Here is a 9,954-nt window from a genome sequence, read left to right as displayed (position 1 = left end):
CTGCATTTTTTTTTTCCAGAACCGGGGATTGAACTCAGATCCTTGTGCTTGTCAGGCAAGCACTTATTCCACTGAGCCATCTCCCTGGCCCCTCCTTCTGCATTTTTGTTATCACAGCGAACTTTTTTAAAACCCTTCCTGTTTGTACCGTTTTGTACTGTACCAGGGAATATGTTTATCTGTTTTTCATGTTTTTTAAATCAAAGCTGGTTGGAGCTAGTAGTAGAGGGAAGTTTAACTATAACTCAGTTTGTTTTTATTGAAGCTATACTTAATTTAAAAAAAATTACATCCCTATAAAAAGTAGAATTACATTTTATTAATGTTCTCCCTATAGGGGAAAATTTTATATTCAGGAGACTTTATCCAGTAAGAATGGTCAAAGAGATGCCAGTTACAACAGTTATTTTCCCTTTTTCGCAGTCTTTTTGGTTTTGCTTGTTTACTGTTCTGTGCTTGGTTTTGTATGCATAGATATTCTTCCTGACTGTGGAAACAACAGGCCTAAAGTTCTTCCTCATTTTCTCAGCTTCTTTGGGGCAAACCCACTTCCAGAGAGGATTAATTACCAGCCTTTACTGATATCTTTCTTTTGCTCGTCTTTCTCTACTGAATATAAATAGAGCCATTATTTTAAACTGGAACAAAATTATTTTATATACCCCGACAAAGGAAGGGTTTGATTCCATAAAAATTTTCCTGCTAAGCAATAAAATGGAGAAATAACATGATAGTCTGTGCAGTGTAGTCTAAAGCATTCCAGTCCCAGTGACACACTCACCAAAATCCTTCCCCTTTCCACAAGCTGTTGGTAGCAAAAGAACAAGTGTCTCACACTCTTCTCAAACCTCCTGATTTGCTTAGTACTTGCCCAGGAGACTGGAGACCGATGTCCCCTGACAGTCCTGGTCAGATAACCCTGACCCATTACCGAGGGACAAGTTCCCTGTACCCCTAAAGGTGTAACACGGGCTTTCTAGGAAGCTGGGGCCTCCCACTTACCCCAAGAGCCTCAGATGTCACAGCAGAGAGTGGTGGGCAGGACTGGGCCAGGGAGCAGCCAAGGGAGAACAATTTATAAGAGGCCTTTGGACTTCGGGTCAGATGTTTGTAAATCCCGCCCCTCCCCATGGCTGGCAACATCAGAGGGGTATGCAGGAAAAGTCCACTAGCAGAAAAAGGTATCTTTCTTAGCCTCCTGTGAACACACATAATGTCTAAATATGTTGCAAGGCTTTCTATTCCAATCAGGACAAGTCTTATGTCAGTGCAGTGCAGCCCCTTCTGTTTTTATGCCTTTGCCTTCAGTGTCTAGGTTTCCTCCCTCCACTGCAGCCTGAAGTCAAATCATTTATTAGTTAAGGGCAGAGAGGACTCTCGCTCCATCCCTAGTAGGCACTGTTGAGCCTTACCCTCCTAGGAGTACACAACAAACCCTCCTGCTTCTACTGATCAGGTCTTACAAACACGAGTTACTTTGCTGAAATACTTTTCATCCCTCCAGCCTGGTCAGATGACAGGAGAGCGGTCACGGTCACAAACAACACAAGAGACACAATGTTAGCTCAAAGTTTCCCCAGAGAGGTTGAACCACACAAGTTTATTTCCATTATTTCACATTTACTACTTTTAGCAATAAAATGTACAATCACACCAGCATTTTATTGTTTCTAACACAATTATTCTTTTTTAAATTAAGTTTATTGGTTTTTAAAAAATTATATTACTTCTAAGTCTCACAGTAATGCTATGATATAGATTTTATGATCATCTAATTTTACTGATCAAAAAAAAAAATCAAAGAGGTGAACTTCCCCAGAGCCACCAGATGTGATCACGCCAGGATCTGAACCTGCTGGCTCACCCGCAAAGAAGTGGAAATTTTTAGTTGTTCCTTTAAATCCCCAGTAGGACCCAAAACAGTTTCACAACAAATCCTTATAACACATACCTTGTCAACTGATCAACAAGAACTTTCCAGCAAACACAAATCTCAGGTTTAAAAAATGTTCTGTACGGCTACCTAGCCTAAGAAAAAGAGAAGTATGCAGTACAAAGGCTTCAGTGCAAAAGTAGATAAATACCATATTTAGTGTTTACTCCAAACCAATGAAGAAAGGGTGCTCAGGGAACGTTTTCTTCATAAGAACCCAAGGAAGAAAGGTTTATCTAACGCCATGTGCATCTGCCTTTCCCACACTTGCAGGTGAGCTCCCCTAGGGTGGGGTGATTTGCGCAAGCAGACGCGCAGTGAACATCCACTGAAGTAATTGGGCTTTTTCTGTTGGCCCCTGGCCCTACCACGTAGCCCTAACTAGCACCCATGTTTCCACCAGCAATCACCAAGGCAGCAACTTGCCAAGAAGCCCACCAACTTGCTCTCAGGCTTTCGCAGAAATCTGCAAAGGTGAGGGAGGCACCACTGACCTCAGCGAACTCTAGACTAAGCTCTTTGTAAGAGCTGTAAGGATGAACAGGCCCCTCCTGCTTCCTGCGGTTCACTCCCATGCTAGGCACTCACCCTAACCCCAGAAAGCTGAAGTACTCTACCACAAAACGAGGCTGAGCCCACCCCTTTCCAGCTGCTGGCTCCAAACCCGCTTGCCTCGGAGCTGCTCACCTCCCTGGCCCAGACTCGGTTTTGCAGATCAGATTGTGCGCTGCCTGACAAAGTGTGCTTTCTCCATTCTTAACCTTATGTCCTCCCAGGAAAGTAAAGAAGCTCCAGATTTATCCGCTGCTAGTGGAAAACCACTTCTTCAGTTCTGTTCAGAGTCTAGCTGGTTGAGTCTCTTCACGATCAGACTGTTGATTTTCTTAAGCTCATCTATGTCCCTTCCCTCCGCTGCCAAGCGTCTGGACACATCCTCCATCTTGTTTCCGGTCTGAACTTCAAAATGGAAAAGAGACTGTGTTACACTGGTGTCAACTGGGCTCACCATGCTCAAGGGCCCAAGAGGCACCTTGGCAAGTCCCTTCTCTTAGATCACGTATTCCAGAGGCCATGAGAGAAACTGGTGAAGACTTAATTATTTAACAACCTCTCAGTGACAGCCTAGACCGCCTCTGGCAGCTCCACACAGATTTTGGCAGAAAAAGACATGGCTGTAAGCAGCCAAAGGAAACTGCCAAGGTTTCCGATTGTTTCCCCGAAGTGATTGTCACATCATCTCACCGTCAGTCCCAGTGTCAGAAAAGGGCCTCAGTTCATCATTTGAAAATGACATTCTTTGGGTTCCAGCCTATTTTGACACGTCTGCTGGTTCCAAATCGCCAGCCCGCACTGCATGTGTAATCATTCTCCTCACACAACTTGAGAATAGAGCCCACTTTTTTTTCTCCAAATAAACAGAACCCTAGGCAGTACAGTAAACTAGGAGACGGAAGCCTTGCAGGTCTGTTTGTCAGAGTTAAAATTTCCAAGAAATGCAGCCCCAAATCAGTACTTTATATTTGAGCACCTTATCGTTTACCATGCAGACAAATTTTCTACCAAGGTGTCTGTCAGGAGCCAATGGTGTCAACAACATGCTACTGGCCTTAGCTGATAAACTAACACGGGAAAGTGAACTAGATGTTAGAGGTTCACCTTGGACTTTGGAACTAGTAGGACCAGCAGTTACTTCTCCCTCATGTGTAAGAAATTCTATTGGGTGAGGCATGGCCCAGGGCATGGGACAAAGGTCTTGGTTGCACTTTGTTGCTCAGCCAGAGATGCCACTTACTTCTCTGAAAAGTAAAACAAAAGTAAGCCCATGAGCTGGGAAGTCAATTTTCCCTCTTGGGACTGGGAATTGAACTCAGGACCTTGCACTTGCCAGGCAAGTGCTTATGCCACTGAGCTATCCTCCCGACCCACCCCCTAATATATTGATCAAGCCCAGAAGAAAGCAGCAACCATGTTTACCTAAGTCTGTTCCATAGTACCCTAATTCTAAAATAAATTCCATGGAAAGAGAAAGGTTTAAAGCACAAAAAAAAAAAGTTAGAGCAAATGTCCATTTTGTATCTGTGTATTCAAAGTGGTTAGGATAGATATATAGTTACATTCTCTTAATGAATAGAGTGATTTGTTCTAATGGTGTTTGTAGGTAGGACATCATGTCCACATCTTGTACAGCAATTAACCACTAGGAAGAATGTGTGCAATGTGTTAATTACTGAAGCTGTCCTACCAATTTGATTTGAAACTGTCTCATTGCTATTTGTTTCTCAATAAAATTATGGAAAAAATAAAAAATTGAGCTAACTTTCTCTTAATTCAATAAGAAAGATTTGTACTAATAGCGTTTGTACAAGATATCATGTCTGCATTTTGTACTATGAATAACCACTACAAAGCCAACAATATGCAATGTATTAATTATTGAAACTGTCCTACTAATCAGTTTTGAAACTGTCTCATTGCTATTTGTTTCTCAATAAAATACATAAATAAACCTCAAAAAACAAACAAACAAAAAAAAGTTAGAGCAAAAGTACACACCTACCTGTCCCCTGAAGAACCATCGGAAGTAAAGAAATACACTGAGAAGACACAGGCAACAGTTCTCAGACCCATGGACCACAGAGCCCTGAAGGCAGCACTTATGCTATGGAACTGCTGTCTTATAGAACACTGCGGGGTTGCTCAGAACTGCTGCCCGGGGCAGCCAGGCAGCCACTGAGCTGTTCTTGCTGTCCATTATTACTCTCTAGCACATAGGTTATGACAAAAACATGAGGCCTCGCAGTTTAATAAGAATGTGATTAGTCTGAAGAGATAGCTCAGCAGACTAAAGCTGCTTAGTCAAGCTTAGGCAAACACAGGGATTGTGGGTTCAATCCCCAGCACCACATGTGGCACTGGCCCCGCCCCCAGTGCATGCTGAGCCAGCCAGAGTCCAGGCATGGTGGCATATGCCTGTAATCCCAGTGTTGGGGAGGCTGAAAGCAGGAGGATCACTATGAGTCCAAGCTGCATAGTGAAACCCTGTAACAATCAAATACACTTTTTTAAAAAAGGTGATTAGTCTAAATATGATCAGTCTAAATATTCTTGTTTCTCACAGCAGAAAGGTCAGTTATAAATACAGGTTCGTGGACTTAGGGTAAGAGAACATGTATTGGTGTTGAAGCCCACTGGGACCCAAATGGTTCCCCTGTTAAAGATAAGCGAAATCAAACGCACTTACAGATGCTTGTACCAAGCTGGGGCCTCAGCAGGATTAAGGGTTATCTGGAAACCACAAGCAGATTTTACTCTTAGTTCACCCCAGACAGAGACACTCTGGGAGCTCTGGAGCTGGGCCAGCCATGGCCTGAGTCCCAGGTCTGCCTCTGGTAAGCCAGGGAATGTAGAGAAGAAAACTCACTGGGTCTGGTCATCATGGGTATAATAAAATACTAGACACCACCCTGAGGGATGGAGTTAAGACTTAATGAATTTCATGAGTCTGGCATAGGGTACTTGTTCAATAAAAGGACATTGTATCACACAACACAAATACAAAATAAATCCCCTTCAAACAAGAGGAACGGAATGATGTTGAGACAGTGCATGGAGCTTGAGGCCAGCCAGTAGTTTGCAGCCTGATTTGACTATGTGATCCTGAGCGTACTGAACCTCCATTCCAGCTCTGGTAAATCCAGGATGATAAGAGTAGGTATGGCTAGCTAAAGAGCACAGCCAGCCTGAATTTAGGGTTCCAGGCCAGACCCCATGGAGTCACTCACAGGAGAGCCCAAGTCAAGTTTATTGAGCCAGCTCTGAGTGGGTAGGGTTGGGGACCGTGAGATTGAGAAAGTGAGACAGCTTCGCAGCTGGCCATACAACAGCTCATATTCTGTTGCAGGTGTGCTGTGACACAGCAGGTGGAGCGGGAGCCCGTGTCCTTGCTAGCAGGTGCTGTTGCCTAGGCTCAGGTGGCTGGAATGGCTACTCCTGGAACTCAGGCAGCTGTGGAGCAGTCGTGCAGATGGGGGTCGGACCAGTCAGACCCTACACTATATAGTTGTTAGGTTTGAAATGAATAAATGCTAAGTGATCAGCTCAGTGCTTGAGAGTGAGTAAGCACCCAGTGCATTTGGCATTTGTTGCCATTTCACTTCATCTTACCACCTCGCCCGCAGAGGACGGAATTTCCTGCTTATGTCTACTGACATCTCCAGAATGTCCTACACATGACCCGAAGGCATGGCAGGATGACAGGCAGAACCTGAGCGCTGGTGGGAACGTTTAGAAGTCACCCATGTACTCTTCCTGGCCCTGCAGGCCGAGCACCAACCCTCCGCCCCCATGGAAAGCTAAACGCAAGCACACAGTTACCGGGACAATTTGAGTGTTACCTTCTTGTGCCACAGGGCAGCAGCTAGAGACAAGCAAGTAAACCTCACCCATTCCCATCAACTCCAACCCCTGAGGGAAAGACCCTCTGGCTGAGAGAAAAGAGCCTTCGCTCACAAAGGCAGGTTAGACAGAGGACCAAGGACCCAGCAGCCTGTCCACATCTGTCCGCTTGTGGCCATCGCCTCCTCACCTCATCTGGAATTAGACATATTCTGAACTCACAGGACTCTGATGCTCATTTAGAAGGACTGAAGGTGGTAAGCTTGAAAGGGTGGAAGACCCGGGGACCACAGAAGGATGTTGCTATGCTGTGGACCAATGACGCTGCCACAAAGGGCTCAGACGTTAGAGGTGGGGATCTTACGGGGTGATTAAATCATGGGGCACTAACTCCACCAATAGCATGGTCTACCGATGAGTTATATCCAAATGTGTTAAGGGGCGGAGCCTCGCTGGAAGACGCAGCTCACTGGAAGAGTGTATTCTGTCCCCAGCCTCTGTCTGTGTGTCTTGTGTCTCTGTGTCTGTTTCTGTCTCCTGGCTTGCCTGCTTCCAACCACCTGGAAAGAGCTCAACACCTTTCCAACACAGACAGGGCCAACCAAACAAGCATCGAATCTATGAGCCAAAGGAAGCCTCTCCGCCTTTATGTTACAAGGGGTCATGGGATTTTAAGCAAGCATCAGAATGCTGATTAGTGCAGATGTCATAGATGACTCTTGCCCCCAAAGCTCCTTGTATTCCTAAATGGACTGAGAGAGAATGAAAATCATTGCAAATTATAGTACATAGGGGAGCTGACAGAGAAAGCCAAGAGTCTCCGTAGGAAGGGCCACGTGCAGAAGGAGGGGACAGCATCGCAGATGACCACACCCCTCCCTCTCTTTATCCAAGGCAGAGAGGAGATGGCACTGCCAGCTCTGGGTATCTTTAGGCTGAGGTGCTGATGTGGGAAAGGCCCTGCCAACATGCATGGGTCAGACACTCTGCCAAGAGCTGACGACGCAGGTTGTATCAGAAGCAGGACACCAGCCTGGACAGTGTCACACCAAAGGGTGCCACCATCATCACATCCCCAGAATCACTTCTGGTGTTTTTCATAGATTTTTAGGTGCTTTAAATTGATTTGGGGGGGGGGTGATATAGCTCAGTGGCACAGTGCCTGCCTGGCAAACACAAGGTCCAGAGTTCAATTCCTGGTACAAAACAAAACAAAAAAAATCACACAAAACAAACTAAGCTTCAAATTGATTTTTGGGATGATATACCAGTAAGAAAAACTGAGAGGGAGTTTGTGGCTCTATGAATGTAACAGAAACATCTGCTGACATTGCCAGTCCTACGGATAATCCACTTCTATTATGGACTACTGGACTATATTGGATTATTTTGCTGAATACACATGCACCTACAATATTTAAATGGCAATGAAATACCCATCTCTGACAAAACTGAACAAAAAAAGGGGATACAAATGAAGGACCCTTTTGTATCTGTATATACAAAATAGTTAGCATAGATATACAGCTACTTTCTCTTTTCAATGAGAAGAAAGATTTGTACTAGTAGTGTTTGGACAGGATATCATGTCTGCATCTCATACTATGCATAACTACTACGAAGATATAATATGCAATGTATTAATTATTGAAGCTGCCCTAATCAGTTTTGAGACTGTCTCATTGCTATTTGTTTCTCAATAAAATTAATAAAATAATAGTAATAGAAACATCTGTGTGCTGGTTGAAAAAAACCCAGAATTCACTGGAACAAGTTGCCTCCCACGTAGCAGCTAAGCACTCCAAGTGAGCAAGGAAAGTGTTATGTAAGTACTTAACATCTGTGCTTGCGACCGCCGCTTAACCACCACCTGTAGTCAGCTTGCGCCCCAGGGACCCTGTCCCCAGCAAGGGGTTCACTCAGACTTTTGTTCTTCCCTCTCAGGAGAAGCTTTGATGGCCAGAAAGCACAGACTCCAGAAGCAAAGTTAAACCAGCTGCGAAAGCCGGCTAGAAGTAACTCCTTCCGAGCAGATGAGTACTTACTTATTAGAAATATCACGAAGAAAACCATCGCCAGGCTGACAATCAGCGCAATTAGCAGCCCCAGAAAAAACAGACTCTGGCTTCCGTTTCCTGAGTGAGTGCCAAGGCCTGGGGTTTTCTCCTCCAGAGCTAACAGGAGACAAAGGACAAGCAGAACGGCAGCGTTAACTTGCAGCAGAAATGGGCAGGACCGCGCCATTGGAGATGGGAGTCAGGCATACACGCATTTTCTCTTGGACAGCTTGGAAAGTGGCTTACGCATCAGGAATGGCTTTGGATGGGAATAAGTTTGGGAATTGTTTATCTTCTTCCATATTAGTACTCAGAGAATGAGCAGGGTTAAGCCACCTCCTCAGACCTCTTCAGAAAGCCTTTTGAAGACTGCTATTACTGAAGCAGCAAGACATGCTTTGGTCTTGGCGAAGGAATGAGAAGTGAAAAGAGTGACAGAATCTCTGTGGCTTTTTTCCTGATGAAACCCAGGGGAAAAAGACTGAGCAGGGTGAGGGCCACCTACCCTGGTGGGCATCGCCTAGTAATCTCTTCACTGACAAAATTCTCAAGTATGCCTACATCCATGAAACAAAAGAGCTCCTGCTATACTTTGGTCTTTCAAGGTTGCCTTCAGGATAGATATGCCCTGGAAGCAAGGTTCTTTGCAATGTTCTGCAGTAGCTTCACTCACCAAGCTTTGAATTATCTGCACCCGGTCACTGTTTTGTAATGCGTACAATCTAAGAATCGTCAGATTGTTGTGTTGTTACTGTTATACACTGTGCTTTGCACTGGCCACCCACACTGATTATGGACTGATGGGTGGCTTATGTCCATGCCTAAAAAGTGCATTCTGTGTCACCTCTCTCAACAGCTGCTTCTGAATCAAAGCAGTAGCATCAGCTTATACTTATTGAGTCTGATAGTAATAAAAACAGGTGAAAATCTGAACCTATTAAAATGACGAGAAGAATAATTCAGAAAGATCTTAAAGGAGAATGGCAGGAACAGCGAGTTTCAGCACACACAAAGAAAGTGGCAAGTAGACAACCTGTGTTTGATGCCAGGGCTTAAGCTAGAAAAGATAGGGCTCAGAAGAATCTGGCAGAACTTATGTATACTATTTAAGGAGCAGATACATATTTAGTACTCAACAGATCCATGTTACATGGTCCCCGCCACACACACACACAATTTTTCTAAACTTTGAATCTTGTAATTTGTAAATAGAAAATGAAAAGGGTTTTGTCCAACAGATTTTAATGTTTAAAAAGTGGTGAATGTGTTGAGCATTTTCTCATCAATCCACTATGAAACAAGGCCTGGGAGGAACATGGGCTCTTGGGGGGACCTAGCTGTGGTCCCAACGGGCACAGCCAAGAGGGCCGAGCCAGCCTCCAAGTCCAGCTCTCCAGGCTCCCTCCTTCCCAGGAACAGAAACCCTACGGGACTTTCTCAGAATTTCTGAAGACAGAAGTTCAAATCTTGTTTAGGAGGGGCTGGAGAGATGGCTCAGTGGTCTAAAGCACCTACTTAGAACAAGCTTGGCAAAGCATCAGGGACCGCGGTTCAATCCCCCAGCACCAC

General features: G+C 44.7%; 1 protein-coding gene across 3 annotated transcripts in view; it reads right to left on the bottom strand.

Annotated features, from left to right (window-relative positions):
• Positions 1–1,560: 1,560 nt before the first annotated feature.
• Positions 1,561–9,954, bottom strand: part of Lsmem1 (leucine rich single-pass membrane protein 1) — an 18,290-nt gene continuing 9,896 nt past the window's right edge. For all 3 annotated transcript variants that reach the window (XM_023709804.1, XM_004626421.2, XM_023709805.1), the window contains 2 exons: positions 8,374–8,502; positions 1,561–2,890 (listed from right to left, as the gene is read on the bottom strand). In XM_023709804.1, the coding sequence (XP_023565572.1) occupies positions 2,760–2,890; positions 8,374–8,502 (260 nt within the window). In that variant the 3' untranslated portion in view covers positions 1,561–2,759. The remainder of the gene's footprint in view (positions 2,891–8,373; positions 8,503–9,954) is intronic.

Source organism: Octodon degus, unplaced genomic scaffold (genome assembly GCF_000260255.1).
Source record: "Octodon degus isolate 3935 unplaced genomic scaffold, OctDeg1.0 scaffold00015, whole genome shotgun sequence".
In the NCBI taxonomy this organism is placed as follows: Eukaryota; Metazoa; Chordata; class Mammalia; order Rodentia; family Octodontidae; genus Octodon; species Octodon degus.
This window is presented reverse-complemented; position numbering and strand designations above follow the sequence as displayed.